At 35.6% G+C, this 17,686-nt stretch overlaps 1 protein-coding gene across 1 annotated transcript in view; it reads left to right on the forward strand.

Moving 5' to 3' along the window:
- Positions 1-17,686, forward strand: part of TMPRSS15 (transmembrane serine protease 15) — a 59,204-nt gene that overhangs the window by 11,300 nt on the left and 30,218 nt on the right. Inside the window, 7 exon segments of the mRNA XM_063341098.1 lie at positions 1,643-1,762; positions 7,903-8,011; positions 10,721-10,830; positions 12,847-12,984; positions 14,018-14,167; positions 16,635-16,737; positions 17,219-17,369. Of these exon segments, the coding sequence (XP_063197168.1) occupies positions 1,643-1,762; positions 7,903-8,011; positions 10,721-10,830; positions 12,847-12,984; positions 14,018-14,167; positions 16,635-16,737; positions 17,219-17,369 (881 nt within the window).

Here is a 17,686-nt window from a genome sequence, read left to right on the forward strand (position 1 = left end):
TGCATGACTTCCAATGGACCAAAAGCCAAAGCTGTTTGAATCTTTGAAAACCTCCCTGGCCTAATTAAATGATAAAATACATACGACATTTTAAAATGGGCCTGATGTATTTCCTGCCATTTTTTGGTTGAGTATAGCAATCACATTGCAACTTAGGGTAATTTGCTGTTTCAAAAAAAAAAAAAAAAAATGTCAAAATGTTTTACTAGAAAATGTTAATTTCTCTATATCCAGTAGGTGGCAATGATGTTTAGTTTTCTGAGCTCAAGAATAAAAGTAGATTTGATCATGTCATATGCAAGCAATGTTTTCTTGCATATTGGACTTGTGCAAAACATATTCCTAGATTATTGGTTGGGGTTTTGTTCTGGGTGTAGAATGTACAGTTCCATCTCTGCTCATCTATGGCAATTCATTCATTGGCACTGTATCACCTCCAATGCTTGACTAAAGTATGTTTGTTTTGCTTCAGTTACCAACAGGCTAGAAAATGGCAGCTCTGTTGCTTTACACTGTATTGCTAGCACTGAAGGTGTTTTGTAAAGCACTTTGAAATGCTTCAGTACATCCAAACCAATTTTGGTCTGTCACTTACTCTGGTATCATACAGTATAATATCATACAAGCATTTACTTAATCTGATTACAGAACTAACACTTTTATGAAAACTAAATCAAGCAATAATGGTTAGAGGCTGCAAGATCAGTTTTAGAAATTAATATTTTTCCCTCTTGCATAAAAAGTTTTGACCTTTTCTAGTAAGAATTTACTGAAGCAAAGAACTATGTGGATAGTGCTAGGTGAACAGTTTCCATAGAATTTAATGACATTTTCAAGAATTTTGAAATTAGTAGTTATCCAAAGCTTACGTTAGCCCCATGATTTTGTTCACTTTAATGGGACCTACTTAAATTCTACAGATGTCTAAGACCAAAACCGTCTAAAGACTAAGAGAGAATGTTTGCAGTGGATGACCATTTATGCTCTAGGAAAATACTATTAGTGAGATTCCACAATTTTAAGGATCTTACCATGTATTCTTTTTGCGGAAATTTGCTCTTAACTTATAAATTTATTTTGCAAATCTGAAAAGAATAGGGTTTCTGATATTCCTGGTATGTCAAAATCCAGTCTTAAAGGCTTTGTTTTCAAGATATGCTGGTTAAAAAATGAGATTCTTTAGCATGATGAACTGGAACATTGTGATGTGTTGAAGCTGAAGAAATTAAATTAAATTGTGTTCAACTAAAACCAGAGATTTTTTACTATTATTTTAACCGAAGTACAGTTTTCTCATGTTATTCAAGTGTAAGAAATTGGAAAATGTCATTTATTATATTGCATAAAGTAGTTTATTTGGGTATAAGAAGGAAATGGGAATTCATGGAAATTTTCTTCCAGACCTATTTCAAGTTTAGTTTCAAAAAATAAGTCACTTCTGAGAACTTCCTTCATTCTGTGCCAAAATTATCTTTTTCAGTATGTGATATTTCATTCCAGGCTTCTAAAAATGCAGTTTTGTAAAACACAATAGAGTGGTTGATTTGATTTGTGCTGGAGTAACCAGAGGTAAGTCAATTTTCTTTTGTAGTGAAACTGCATTACTGCTGTGCTGTTATTGCTGTTGTCCTTATTATTTCAGCTGAGTGTTCGCCACCTGCTGAACTTTGTGATGATGGTGTAACCTGCATTAGAAAAGATTTATTTTGTGATGGAGTCTTGAACTGCCCAGATGGTTCAGATGAATCTGAAGAAAGATGTGGTAAGAATGTAAACCCCTGTAAATCAGTCTTTTGAAACATATTTAAACCTGTCAGTAGTTTGTAAATTGCTTATAGGCAACAAACTGCATAGTGAAGTCCAAATCAATTCTACTAAAAATAATAAAAAGAATGATTTTTATAATCTTTATCCTGTAAATGGAAAGAATTTTCTTTAAAATTCTTGTTAATGTAGAGTATGCTTAATAAATAATGAAGAAAAATTACATTCTGGCTATGTAATATAAATATAAAATAATGCAGAAAATATTGTTTACTATATAAATATTAATAATATAAATAAATATAATGTAAATTACAAAATAATATAGAAGTTGTGTGCCAGCAATATCAAATATTGTTCTTTCCAAATAAATTGAAATTATGACACTATATAGATATAAAGTCACATTACCTATTATCAGAAGCTACCTAATGGCATGTTTGGAGTCAGAAGAGATGTTTCTCTCTTGATTCCAGCGTTAAGAATATCAGCATACAAAACACTACAAACAGCTTTTCTCAGGTTGCTATCTACACTCAGACATATTGATACTGTACATCCAGAAACTTCGATGGGTCATGGGGAGGAGAGGGGGTGGGCAGTGTCAGCATTTTGCAGCCAGGACAGGTGAGTGTGACTACTGCCATGGCAGGATGGGGCCCTGGCAAGGACTCTACTGTTTGTTGGTCGCCCACCTGCAATCTCACTACACCAAGCGCTAGGGAATGGGAGTGTCTCTAGGACTGACACAAATGTTTGAGTTGCTGGCACCACAGTGAGAGATGCAAGATGATGATGTGAATATCTGAGCCACTGGCTCTAGGTGCTTGAGCAGGTGGTTGTACCAGATGACCTCCAGAGGTCCTTTCCAACATCAACCCTTCTGTGATTCTGTGAAAAATCTTGCAAACCTGAAACCTCATTGGTTTTTAACATAAAAAGTTTATATCCTTCAGTGCCAGTGAGTTTATTTGCCTTTATAGAATCATTGAATCATAGAATGGTTAGAGTTGAAATGGACCTTAAAGGTCCATCTAGTTCCAACCCCCCTGCCATGGGAAGGAACATCTCCCACTAGACCAGGCTGCTCAAAGCCCCATCCAACCTGGCCTTGAACACTTCCAGGGATGGGGCATCCACAACTTCTCTGGGCAACCTGTTCCACTGTTCATTAGCATAAAGAATTTCTTCCTAATATCTAAGCTAAATTTCCCCTCTTTCAATTTAAAACCATTACCCCTCGTCCTATCACTTCACTCCCTGATAAAGAGTCCCTCTCCACCTTTTCTGTAGGCCCCCTTTAGGTACTGGGAGGCTGCTATAAGGTCTCCCCAGACCCTTCTCTTCTCCAGGCTGAAGAACCCCAACTCTCTCAGCCTGTCCTCATAGCAGAGGTGCTCCAGCCCTCTGATCATTTTTGTGGCCCTCCTCTGGACTCAGTCCAACAGGTCCATGTCTTTCTTATGTTGAGGGCCCCAGACTGCCTAGTTTGCCTGGGCACCTTCTTGTGCAGAGCAGCCATTCTTCTGTGTAGCGGTGAACGCTGTGAAATTGCACCAAGGAGTCTGACTGCGTTGCTGCTTACCAAAGTGTGTGTGCAGCTTTTTGGTGGGGAGGCATGTGTGTTAATGTCTGCATTGCCCTTCACAGTCTCAGCTCTCAGTTAAAAGTCTGTAAAGCTTTCTTGCAGTGAGAACTTTGCAAATGTTCTAGAAAAAGTTGGAGGAATTAACTCCCTGAGTGTTTTGTTTGGGTTTTAGATATAGAATTTAGTGCTAGAAATCTGGAAAGCTTATTTCCCATCTGCTGTGAGAACAGGCTTCTGAGCTTTCCTGAGAACAATGGTGGGGGCAGTTTGGTCTGAGCTTTCAGAAACGTGTAAAATGCTGGGCTCTGGTTTAAAGACAAACAAGCAAGTAAAAGACCAATTGTTTTTAAAGAATCTGCAAGCCTGATTCTGAAGGCTGGTGACATGCTGACCCCTTCTGCCAGAAGTGGAATTTTCTGCAGCTAAAAAAGGGTGAATTGCAGACCTGCACAATACCTGCATTTTTCTGAGTGCAGCCAACTCAGAAGGGAGACTTAGCTGAACTTTTTTGGGAAAATATCCATCAAAATACTTCAGTAGAATATCCACTGAAACACATCCAAATGTCTGTTTGGCATAACAGCTGCATCCAACTAGATCATAGCAATGATGGGCTTCGAGCAGGTCCCCCTACCATTGAGGAAATCAGAAGGTCCTGAAGTAGCCTCAGCTAGATCTTTGTTCAACTGCAAGCATTAAGGTAGCACAATCCCAAAGAGTTTTGCAGTAATTCATTTCTACCATCATACTGTTGTTTTGAGATATGGATTTTATTTGGGGTATTTGTTTATTTTTCTTAATTTTATTTTATTTTAGATATAGATAAATAAAAAGTGCAGATCCTTATAGTTAAAAAGTAGTATTATACATCTCATCAAAATGAATGCTTTTTAGTCACTATGATGATTAGGTCTGAGTTTACAAGTTTTGCTCACATTTTATTAAATATATTACAATTAGATTCGTTATATAGGACAGAATTTAATTGGTATTCATACATTGGTACATACAAGCGAAAATAAGCTCACCTGCTTGCAGTCAAAGTTATGTAGACATGACTAAGCTGTGCCCTGGAGGCTACACAGTGGTTTAAGTTATGAACAGTGCTTGGGTAGAGTTTTTCAGCTGTGGCATAGCCTCTTATGCACCTGGCTTTTGGATCTGATTTGCATCTCTCCCTAAATCTCTACCAAACATAAGTTGTGAATGCACTACTCCTTTTTAACTGAGGAAATTATTTCTTAACCAGCATTCTAACAGTCACTAAAAAATATGGACAACTGAGCTGAAAATTTCAGGAACGCGCATACAAGTAAAAATAGAGAGAATGTCATAAAGAAACTAGCTACAGTTACAGTCCACTTCAGGAGCTGGATGATTTGCCCCTGTTCATCTTCACTGGTGCCTTTCAGCTACCATTAGTTTAGCAGTTTCAGCTCATAACCCTACAGAAATACAATTCTGGCTGGAGGACAAATTGTTGCTCCATGGCTCTTATGTTACATTTTCAGTCTTAAACCTTTCCATCCTAAACTCAGAGCTTTTCTAAATTTATATATTTAGGTTTCCTAACAGACTTTGCAAAACCAGTGGAATGAGTGGCAATAAGCCATATGCATGTTTGGGATACCTGCCAATTTTTCCACCTCTGATTTTTTCACTTATGTCCCATCCCTAGAGTAACTTAATACAGTCATAAAAAAGCTAAAATTGTCTAGATTTTCGGAAGTGCTTCAGAGTTTCACAATGAGATAAACAGCCAATTCATAATTCGTGCTACAAGTGCTCTTGCACACAATGGATTTGCTGCCCTTTAAATAACTTGGTTTGTTTTTTCACCTTCATTATTATTCCCTCTGGTACTTCTGATTGTAGAATGTTAGTGATTTTAAAGTATAGGATACAAGGGTGAATTGTAATAGTCTCTTCCTGCATTAGACAGAATTCAGTAAAATCTGAGATTCTCAGCAGAGATTCAGGCAGCTGAACACGGTAATGTTTTGGTTTTATTGATTAAAATTATCTTGAAAGGTTCCTTTCTGGCTCTGCAATGCAGTGCAGCAACAACAGGCATTGCAAAAGTGCAGTTAACAATTTCAATGAAAGGGTCCCTAGAGCGAAAGTCTGAACAGCATCTATTAATAATGGCTGGCATTGCTGAAAAGCAGCCATGTAGCACGTAAGCGTAAGGAAAGGGAGACTGGAGGCTGATCCCAGGAGGTGTTTCTTTCTGCAGAATATTTTTGCAGTTATTATGTCTAGACTAACATTTTGTGATTACCTACCTCACAGCATCACTACAGTACTGGGAGAGATTAATCATATGTTGGCCAGGAAATAATGTACTACCCTCGGCAGAGAAGGGTTCTGTCAAGTGAAATAAGTGGACTTGATCTGACCAGTTTGGGGAGCTTCTCCCTTCAATTCAAGAATAACAGGATTAAGCCCTCCTAATGTGCCCTGTATGCAACATAAGTAAATAGAAATGGACAGAAAGATGCATGTTGGGGAAGCTGTGAAAGTGGCTTCTACAAAAGATGTCTCCTGTCACATAAAGAGAACAACTGAGGCTTTTCTGAGTGCTCCAGGAGGAGGCAGAAATGTAATGACTTCTGTGACCCTGCTCACCTTTGACCACAGCTGCCTCCTCCCTGCAATGAGGAAGCACTGGGAGGTTCTTCAGGGAAATAGGAGCAGTCCCAGCTTTCTTCTGCTCATTCCCAAGATATTAAGCACTGACTATTGCAAGGCTATGGATGAGCAACCCAGGGACTTTTGCCTGACTCTTTCTGTCCTGTTTCAAGTTCCTCACCATCTCTTAAAAGATAAGAAGAAACAACAAAAAAAGGAAATGAGAAAAACAGAAATGAATTGTTGACAAGAGCAAATTTTTGTCATTAATTTTATTAGAACAATGTGCTATGTCTCTTTTTACTACTGCCAATGCTATAAACTCCTTTTTAGATCAGGGTGTGTCTTGCTAACCGCTTGTTAACAGTACCGCTTTTTTGCACACTTCATTAATAATAAGCTTGGCACTTTCCTTCTTCTCATACTGACTTTATTCTTCTCAATGGGGAATGGTTGTAAATATTAGCCCATTGGTAAGGACAGGAAACACATCAATTTAAATGGACAGAAAAATTACTTCTATATCAATACCCAGCTCTAAAGCTGTGACCTATCCTGATAAAAAGGCTATATAGAATAGTAACTCTCATGGACCATTTTTCTCTGTGTGTCAAAAATTCTGTTTTCCTCTCAAAGGCCATGAAGATTGCAAAGGGGAATATGTTTCTATTTCAGCTCATGCATTAGACATATCATCATTAGTGAAGTTCATTCTGCAAGGTCTTTATTAACAATGCATGCCTGAGCCTGACTGAAACAAAGCTTAATTTTTATGTTGTGTTTGCTACAGTGGTAGTCAGAAAGGAGCCCTGACTTATCATTTTATATATAATTTCCCAGAGGAGGACTACGCTCAATAAAATTTCCATTTAATTTTCAATATGATTGATTGTTCATAATTTGGATAGTCATTAGAGGTATGATTTCATTTCTGATGTTAGTGAAAAGCTCGATCTAATTTTTGATTATCTGCCTCAAATTGATGAACTTGTCCTTACCTCTCCACATAATCACATATGGTAGTGATTTTATCCTTATTCAAAAGCCCTATGATACTTTCTGAAAAACTGAAGAAAAAACATCAGACGGATTTTTAACATAATGCTCAAGAGATACAGCAAAAGCTTTAACAATGCTTCAGTGTCTGCTGCAATAAAATAACTCTAGGTGAATTAGCATTTCTAGTCTTGCTGAGGCTTAAAAAATACCTTTTTTTTTTCCTTTTAAATAACCAATTTTTAAACTGAAGAACATGCATAGAATGGAATAGCAGCACCAAGGAAACAAAACTAATAAAAACTTTTTGAAAAGATCTATGATGATAGATGACATTTACCTCAGATGAATGAATTCGATAGCTGGCAGGAAACTTGGGATATCCACTTATCTCTTTCAGTACTTAGTAATATATAAAGTGAGGAACTAGGAAGCTCATAAAAGCAGAGACAGCGATAATCAACCGTATCCCTTCTTGCTTCTATTCACATGATATCAAATTGTTTCTGGTAGTGCAAACACAGTTTCCTGAATTAAAGTAGCTGTAGATAATAACTGTTAGGGCAAGCTTCTATTTCCTTACGAATGTATAAAATAAAATGAAAGAGAGAGAGGTGGATTAGTTGAATCCAACTGTTGGATTTGAATTATTTGGATTGCATTGGACTAGTTTGGATAATTGGATTGTCTCTAATTTCATCTGTACTGCTTTTCTTCTCATATATTACTTTGAGATCAAATAGTCATAGGAAATAGAACTGGGAGTAAGTTGGTAGTGTGTTTTACCTTGTCTTCCCATTGTTGCTTACAAAGCATTGCCAAGGTAATCCATGTAAACCAATATCTAAGGTCACCCTCATTTTGGCTCTGCTTCTGCTTTTCAAATAGCATTTTGACAAATGTTCTTCATTATGTCTTTACAGCTACAGTTTGTGATGGAAAATTTATGTTGACTGATTCCTCTGGGTTTTTTCACTCTATGAATTATCCAAAACCATATAATGCAAATATCGTTTGCCAATGGATTATACTGTAAGCCATTTTCCAATAATTTTCTACCTAACATTTTTTGATTACGAGTTGATATTTTTTCTTGCTCATCAACCTTGTGCCGTTTGCTTGTATTCCAAAATATCCCAGTGTCGAAAGTATGTAATACCATTTTCTCCTTTGTATTTATGTAAATTTTCTTTAAAAACTTGCATGCCTGAAACCCATAACTATATCAATAATTTTCCCACTTACAAAAATTCTTAGGTATGTTTTTGAGAAATTTTGTGTATTATATGCATGCACAGGAACATATTTTAAGGTCAAAACAAATCACGTCACTCAAAATAATTGCAAGATATTTGTTTTAAAGTATTACAGTAAATACCAGTCTTCAGGTAATGGGTTTATATGATATAACTGTCACTAACAGATGGAATTTTCAAAAATTCCCTTGTCATTTACCGGTACACATTTCATCTGCAAGCTAACACTTGTGGTCTAAGTCATTTAGGAATATCTTTTAAAAGTGTATGAGTATCATTTGACATAATAGCACAAAATGCCTTTTAAGCCCTAGGCAAAAATAGTGGAATTTGTTTAATCAAGGATACACACCTACAGGGAGGGACAGCTATTTGACACTCTAGGTCCACTCATAGGACAGGGAGAAAAAAAGACAGGCATAGTATGTGCTAAATCTCATCCTAAAGTACACATCTAAAATAAGTCAGATGATTGCAAGTTGGAAGGTCTTAAAAATCTCTAGAATGGCTGCCAGTTCAGAAGTTACTGCTTTGAAAGGCAGTAATTTTTATTATGGCTTTGCAATAATGGCCATTCTTTGATTCTGAGTATTAATTTGGTAGAAGAGTTTCAAAGGAGATTAAGGAAATGCATTTAAAATTGGATAAGATTTGGACTGCTTATTCCCAAGGCTCCTTTGAAAGTGCTAGCATATGAATTTGTTCAGGACTTTTGTCTTCACCTTGACAATTCTGGAAAAAGGCATGGATTTCCTTCTTTTTAGTACATTTGTTCCTTCTCATCTTCAGCAATACTATTCACCGATAATTACTGCCTACACCTGGTTTTAAACTATAGGCATATCCCAGGAAAAGCACAAGATTGTATCCTTCACAATATAAGCCTGAGTTGCTCCTCAGTTCACTATGTTGCAGAATTTGAGCACGACAAATAATTATGTCTCAAGTGCGCTACTTTCTCCTAAGCTGTTAGTTTTGCTTCAAATGCTGCTGTAGCTGCAAGAAGCATTGTATTAGGTAGACATCTGTACCAGGCACATAGCTAACAAAAGCTTAATTTTTGAAAGAATCATAAGCAATTGCAAATAATATAGTACAGGTGCTGCAGATCTCTGTAATTACAGATTGACCAATGACAAAAACAACCATCTAGTTTTATTTTCCAGTTATCTGCTTTAAAAATATATAGCAACACTGACATTAAAGGCCTGAAAAATTCAATGTGGTACTCAAACTTTGTCTCCCTTTTGAACAGAATTTTTTCTATGAGGGAACCTTTTGAGTTTTCCAGTAACCAATGAGAGACATTTTGTCCAATTATTTTTATTTTCCCTATAAAAATGTGTTAAAAGTCACCCTGTAATACATCCATGATTTGATTTCTCTTCTGCCTGTCTACGTCTAGAAAGATTTCCCCGTCACCTTTTGGGAAAGCTTTTACATTTTCGTCTCATTTAATTCCTCCCCAAATGAAGACGTAATTTCCTTTCCTTTTAAAAGTAAAAGCAGTATGCTCAATATTTCCCTGAAAGATTAACTTTCAACTGTGTGTTTTACTCTTTTCAAACCAAGGATTTTTTTTTTCTATGGAGAAATATATTACAACAAAAAAGGAATCAAATGCAAATATTCAAGTACTTCACGCTTCTCTGGTAATTAGTACTGATAAGTGCTGTTGAAAAGCTATCTTCATTGGGTCTCTCAATTCCAGAAAACAAAAAATAGTGGTATAGGAAGCTAAGCTGATTGTGATAGTAGCGTTTTAGAATTTGGACTACCATATATGTTCAGTGGAAAGGCAATGGGAAAACTACTTAAATATAGATTACTGAAAGAACATAACAGTGGCAAAATAAAACCCAGCAATTTTTGCACTTTAGTTAAAGATAATTTTCTTGTTAAACTTACTGGGTGATGGTTAGGTTTGATAACATGTTCCCAAACAGTGGGTTTGAGATCCTCAAATCTTCATGCAGATCCTGATTTTGGCATAAGAGGCATTATTTTGGACTTTCAGGAGACAGATTTTGATATCTTGCTATTCATGTTGATCCCATGATACCATACCTCTGACTTCAGGAAGTCTTCCTGAGCAGTGAGATGTTATCTATTAGTAACATGTATTAAAAAGTAATTTTAAATTAATGAGATACAGAGGGAAAAAACAAACAAACAAACAAACCATAAAAAACTTTTCCGCTGAATATCATTTTAGAGTTTAGAAGGTTCAGTTCCTAAAATATATTTAACTTCAGTGAATAAAGGAGTACTTGAACTGTTACAAAAGGTTTATGCCTTATTCCTTTGGTAGTTTTACAAACTAGAAGTTAGACAAATAGGTCACCTTGATTAATAATCTTGATTCATGTCATTTCGCATTGTTTCTCAACATCATTCAAGCACACGATGAATTTACTACAGTCAAAAAAAGGTAACTAGAACATGACTTTCAGTTTTGAGGTTTATTTTTCTCTTGTTCTCTTAGAGTGCCTCAAGGGCTATCCATTAAACTGAACTTCACTTCTTTTGATACACAACAATATGCGGACAACTTAGATATTTTTGAAGGTATAGGACAAAACAAGATTTTAAGAGGTAAGGTTATCTTTCAGCTAATATTACTTTTCCATTAATAAAATTTAAGTGGTAAAACAAGTGGTTTGAAGTGAAAAAAGTTGCATGCATATGTTTAAGTGTAAGAATGCACCTGTGTAAAGCTACCTTGTTAGACAATTGATCTCGATATGCATATTTACTCTTACAAAGTGACCAGATAAATGCTTCCCTAATATACAAAGAAATCGCTACTCTTCTTTTTAAGATTCAATTTGAACAATCTAATAACTTGGCCAGAGCTATGGTTTTGTTGGGTCCAAGTTTCATTGGAAATATGTTGTCAGAAGATCCTGTAACATCACACACAGCAACATAAAATGAAACATCTACACAGAAACTGTTGGGAGAAGTACTATGATACTCCCTGAAATTCATTACAAGCATTGTGTTGTTTTCCTCAGACCTTGAAATATTGATGGTACCTTATCTCTGTCTCTGTATTCTATTCTGGAAAAACTGGGATTTTGCCCATTTTTCACAAGACACAGTCTATCCAGCTGAATTCCATCAGTGGTGGAATACATATATTTGAAGACAAATACATAGAGATAAGTCAGAAAGATATATTATTATTTATCCTCATTTTTGGAAGCAAGGAGAGAATGAGAATAAGTAGTAGTAAAAGACTCATAAAATAAAGAATGGAGAAATTCTACCCTTTCAGTACTGCTTTGAATTTGACCCCCCTTTGGAATTTCAATTTAGAAGTGAGAGATTGCATCAATAATATTCTCTGCAGCAGTCATTAACTTGCATGCTTCTAAGGACTGCTGTGGGGATACCACAAAGACATAAAGACAATGTTAAAGACCGTCCTTCTGTGGATTGCCTAAAATTTTGCAGATTGAGGGGTAGATTTCCAGGTATTGGAAATAACAAATGTAGCGGAAAGAAGGACTAAAAGATACTTCCAGATTAAGACTCTCCTCTTAAGTAAGTAAAAGAACCTGAGAAGGAGGAAAGAACATAACACATATCTAATTAAAAGTATTATAGATGATGCCCATTGTCTTTCCTTAATAATTTGGCACTGTTTCAAATATACAGGATTACAAGTAGGTAAATAGTTCCTCTCAGAAAAGCAAAGTCTCTCCATCTGTGCAAAACTGAGCAAGAACTTCAGAAGAGAAAAAGCAGAGGCAAAAACTTTCACAGAACAGTGAGGAATTCAGGATTTTCTTAATCCTGAATACAGTCAGTAGTCTAACTGTTGTTGCCTGGCAACATATCAGCTTTAGATGGAAGAGCAACTATTTCACTGTATGATGGCTTGTATTGATCCTTTCATTTCACACATATGGAATTTATATGAGTGAATTTAAATTAATTTAGAGTGTAAAGTCAAAATTTAGATACGTTGTACTGTAGAACCCTAGAACTGCCCAGGTTGGAAGGGACCTTGAAGGATCATCTGGCCCAGCTGCTCGTGGAAAAGGTAGCCTAGATGAGATTATCTTGCACCCTGTCCAGTCACTTTTCGAAACATTGCAGTTGCTCCTGTGCTATATGTATCCTTCACGCATACATCACAAAACTAAATTCCTGTGTAATTTCACAGTTCCCTTACTCTTTGATAATCTGTAAGTGTATGTGCTAATTATTAAACTGTAAGAGTAAGTATATATAACAAAAATACATAATCAATACTATGATTCCAGAGTTTCAGAGTCCATATGTGTAAATTTTGAGAACATTTACAGCATAATAAACATGAATATGAAGATTATAGTGTTGAATATGTGTACTATGAGAGACATTTCTCCACTAGCTGATATCCATATTGATGAATATAAGAGATGGGATATGCAGAATACTTATATATCAGCCAAACAGCTAAATGCCTTCAGGGTTTTGAAGCTATTGTAGGCCAGATCATAGTACAAGAGGGAAAGCATTCTTTAAGACTCAAAAAGCTAATCCACTGTATTTTTGTGACAGCACTGGGGATTTTAATGTTTTTTCTCTCTGACTATATTATTCTCTATTTGTTCTCAGCTTCTCTGTCAGGATCTAATCCTGAGACAATTTACATTTTTTCTCACGAGGCTACAGCACAGTTTATAACTGATTATTCTGAAAATTACAATGGCTTTAATGCAACGTACACTACATTTAATGCAAGTGAACTAAACAGTAAGTGTTCTTTTGTGTGTGTGTTTGTGTTTGTTATCCTGAAAGTTTGGTGAAACTATATTTTCAGCTTGACAAAATAGAGATAACAAGGGAAGCGGTATTTTCTGGCTTCAGTTCACTATCTAGATCCACTTTGAGAAATTGCATACTATTTTAAAGATCAAATCATTGATTACAACAAGACTGAAAAAGACCAGACGCAGTAAATCTACAGCGACAACAAAATGCAGCAATACACCTCATGCACTGGTGATCTTTAGTAGTTGGAAAAAAATTCAGATGCAGATTGGACAAGTGGAGGCTTCTTAAGCTGATAAATTTTTGAGCAGGATGTGAATAGGGTATGTGACTGGGAAGGGATGTGCTGCAAGAAGCAACCAGAGTGCCAGAAAACTCTTGCCATGTGGAAGCCCTCACTGGGGACTGACCTGCACTTCAAGGCACCATGAAAAGACACTGAGTTAAATGACATGGGAAGAAAAGTGATGAGGATGTGAGCAAAGAAGGAGCAAAAGAGAAGGACAAGGCAAGTGGCATCCCTGATGCATGGAGCACCGCACTTATCTTCTGAGCGTTCAGCGCTGGTGGTGAGCCCTTTCAGCTGAAGCAATCCAGGCCTTGGCAAAAGAAAAAAAAAAAAAAAGAGAGAAAAAGAGAAAAAGAGCAGGGTAGCCCTTAGTGTTAGTAACGCAAGGGATCCTCTCTGTTTATCCCACCACACTACTGGTGAAGGATCAAAAAAGAAGGTTGATGAATGAGTGCAAGAGTACGGCTACCTTCAATGATGGTGTTTTGTTAACAAGTACAAATGACACATTTATTTGAGTAATTACATTGCACTGCATAGAAGAGGAATTTGAGTCACTGTGGGCTCCATATATATTCAACATTCAAATATTCCAAATGCAATATTCAATATCCAAATACCCCAAATATTCAAAAATTTACATTGTTCATCACTCATTCTTATGTAATTCTGAGAAAATACTTAACATCTCTGTCTTTTTTATTTACTCTAAGTTCTTATTCACAGATTATGAGAAAGTCAATTGCACTTTCGAAGACGGATTTTGTTACTGGATACAGGATTTAGATGACGATTCAGACTGGGAGAGAGTTCAGGGCCCTACCTTCCCCTTTATGAGTGGTCCTGATTTTGATCATACATTTGGCAACATTTCAGGTAAGATCAAATACAAGTTGCTTGCAGATTAAAGGAAAAGCTTGATTTAGCTTATATCATACCACTGTACAATGTATTCTTCGCAGTGGTATTATTGGGTTGTAATTTTATTCTGCCATAAAAATGAGTCAGGGCTACCAGATGAAACATTTTATGCTACTGATTGCCATCTTGTGGAAATATACCATAACAAAAAGAAGAAATAAAGGAATATATAAAGTGATTGAAGTGTGAGGTATTTAAAAGTTTCAATGCTATTAATATAACAAAGTGCCTTGTCTGAGAAAGGAATTTCTATAATGCAACAGTGTCATAAGTCAAATAACTCCATGTTTACACTAAGGGGAAAAAAAAAGTATATTTACATTTTAGGGAAATCACTTCTATTTCATCCCTATCTACTGGTGACATCCTCACGGTTGTCACAGGATAATTTTGATTTAACATAAAGTTGACCTGCAGGGCACCTGTTTCCCCAGTTAGAATCACACGCTAAACACACTAATTTTCAACATGTGTGCAAAACGCACAAATGCTCCAGCAACTGCTATAGCAAAAGAACTTAATCGGAAGAGTGATCATATCAAATGTGAGTTTTAATTAAAGAGGCAATACTGATAGTAACCAGATTTTGAATGTGTATCACAAATGCCTATCCCAGAATTACACACCAAAATTTTTTTTCTGCTTCAACAGGAAACCAAACAATCTCTCAGTTGATCTGTCAGTCCAGCTAAAAATAATTAACATAATTTGGATTTTGCGATGGTTATATGTATTCTATGCAAGACTTACACAGAACTTATTCAGTGACAAATAACTGGAAAAAGTGCAAATTATTCTAGCAGAAGTTACTCTTAGGAAAAGAAAAATCTTATTCAGCACGTTATTGGGTAGAAATTATTCACCTCTCTGAGTAAATGCACATTTTCTAAACAATCTTCAAAACACTGTTTTGTCTTCCCACTCGACTCCTAGAATACAAATCAGATGAAAGAATATAACATTTGTTTAATAAAACACTTGACAGTGATTTCTAACTCTCTTGAAAATGCTAATTTATTTCAGGTGCTCTCTGCTTCACTGTGCTACATCTAAGCTGACATATGTAATGTTGCTATATGTAATGTTGCTTTTATATTGAATATTCAAATTTATACAACCTGCATTTAAACTAAAAATGTGAGCTGCGTCATTAATACCTAGCTATTAGATACGTTCAGTGCAACAGTGTATTTTTCTTTTGCTGCTCTTGAAAAGCAAAAAACTTAGTACATACTCAACAACTGATTCTGAATGCTCAGATAATCAATGAAACAAAGACAAAGAACTGTCATTTGACTATATGAAGACTTTTTCTGAAAAAGAATGCTGTGCTCATTTTCTTAAAGCTAGACACCATGTAAATTTTAATGCATGCTTTCTAAATCAACACAGGAAATTAAAGGCCTGATTCAGATTTCAGACTAATTTTTGGGTACTTTAACCTCCCACATGAAAAAGCTAGCTAATCTAAAAGTATAAATAGCAGAATATAGTATATATAATTTAAATTATTTAATTATATTTATATTTATTTGTAGATTCTATGAATATAATATTTACTTATGTATGTATTATGAAGGTAGGTAGGTAGATAGAATAAAATCTAAGATTACAGATATGATTTCAATAAAGCAAGAATTGTATTTCAGGACTTTTAACTCTACCTAATTTTGCTTTTGCTGACGAATCACAGTGCTTCTGTAGCATTATATTTCTATATGGCAGCAAGAAGTTCAAGTTCCCAGCTGCAAGGAATTAACACAGAAAAAGTTGAAAACTCAGTTTCCCCAAATAACATATTTTTCTTGTTTATAATGCTTCCCCTTGCTATAAAATATTCGTGTAGTCATTGTCTCACTCCCCCCAACACACAACCCATATTTCCCATTATTATGTGGATAAAAAGCATAAAAATGTCAGGAAATTCTTCTGCGAAATCACAAGCAGAGTCAAACAGGAAAACATGAAGCGTTCAAGGCCAGGTTGATGGGGCTTTGAGCATGCTAATCTAGTGGGAGGTGTCCCTGCCCAGGCCAGTGGGTTTGGAACTAGATGATCTTTAATATCGCTTCCAACTCCAACCATTCTATGATTCTATGATACCTTTTTATAAACTAAGTAGAAATCAGTCAGGTGAATTGCTGTCTTCACTAAATAAAAGGCAAATCTACCACTGGTTTCAAAAAGGCTAGTTTCCCATTTCATGTCTAATTCTGAGGAGCGTCTAAAAAGCTTAAAAGCTGTGTTGTTGACTGACGAATATAACTTGGGATAATCATTCACATTTATTGTGTCAGGAATCTTCCCAGTCATGCAGCACTATCTGTGCTTGATATTAACAGTATTATTTTTATTGTAAAAATTCTCATTTTGAAAAAAACAGTAATTCTGTATTGACTAAAATGTGCGCATTATCTTGCAGGATTTTATATTTCAACACCCATAGGACTTGGATTCGGAGAAGAGAGAGTCCGGATTCTCAGTTTGCCTTTGGTCTCTTCAGATCCATCTTGTCTAAGCTTTTGGTATTTTTACATAATTCCTAAACATTTTGATTAAGAATAAAACCAAATGGCTGTCTTTCATATATAATATTAATCCAAGTTAGTGTGCCAGCAATACAAGGCTGCTTCTGTTTGGATTCCACGATCAGTCTCAAGTCCAGGCCTGAAACTTTGACTCCTTTACAGGTTTGAGTCTTGCAGTTAGCTTTAATGCATTTTCTTTTTCACCCTGCGTCCAATACTCATTTCTATACATAAATGATATTAAGAATTCCTGAAATGTTTTTTTTGTCATGAAGCTTAACTAGCCCTCTGAAGAAAATATAGCAAAGCACCAAGGAAATCATCCAGGTGTAATCTCAACATACAAATAGGGTTTTTTTCGTGCTTATTGCAAATTAGTCCTAATTCCATAAAACCACTTATAAAATAAAAAACTTAATATTTTGTCATGAAATTTCACATTGTTTGAATACTACTAAAATTGTTCTTCCCCCTCTAGGTATTTCATGTACAGTACTAATGTTTATCGTTTAAGAGTTAGCATAAGTGATGAACATGGTTTGGAAAAGATAATTTTCCAGAAAGAAGGCAACTACGGAAACAACTGGAATTATGGACAAGTAACTTTAAATGAAACATCTGATTTTAAGGTTTGTTAAACTGCTACTTCATTTTAAAATTTATTTCAGCTAAACTGATCTCAGAGTTTTCTTCCAAATGAACCCAGTGATCCACAGCTCCAAAGATAATATCTAGCATTATTTACTAACCTATGCCATCAACTAAATATTAGCATGCAGAAGACTGGAGTCCCCATTTGAATTGTCATTCCCTGCCTTCTCTGCTCTGGAATTTAAAGTATTGTTATTGTAGAAAACAGAATACCTTACCATGGTCGTGGGACAATCAGTATTATCACAAAAGAGAGCTTTCCACAAAACAAGGGTATTCAAAGCCTATCAAAATC

Source organism: Chroicocephalus ridibundus, chromosome 1, assembly GCF_963924245.1.
Source record: "Chroicocephalus ridibundus chromosome 1, bChrRid1.1, whole genome shotgun sequence".
NCBI lineage: Eukaryota > Metazoa > Chordata > Aves > Charadriiformes > Laridae > Chroicocephalus > Chroicocephalus ridibundus.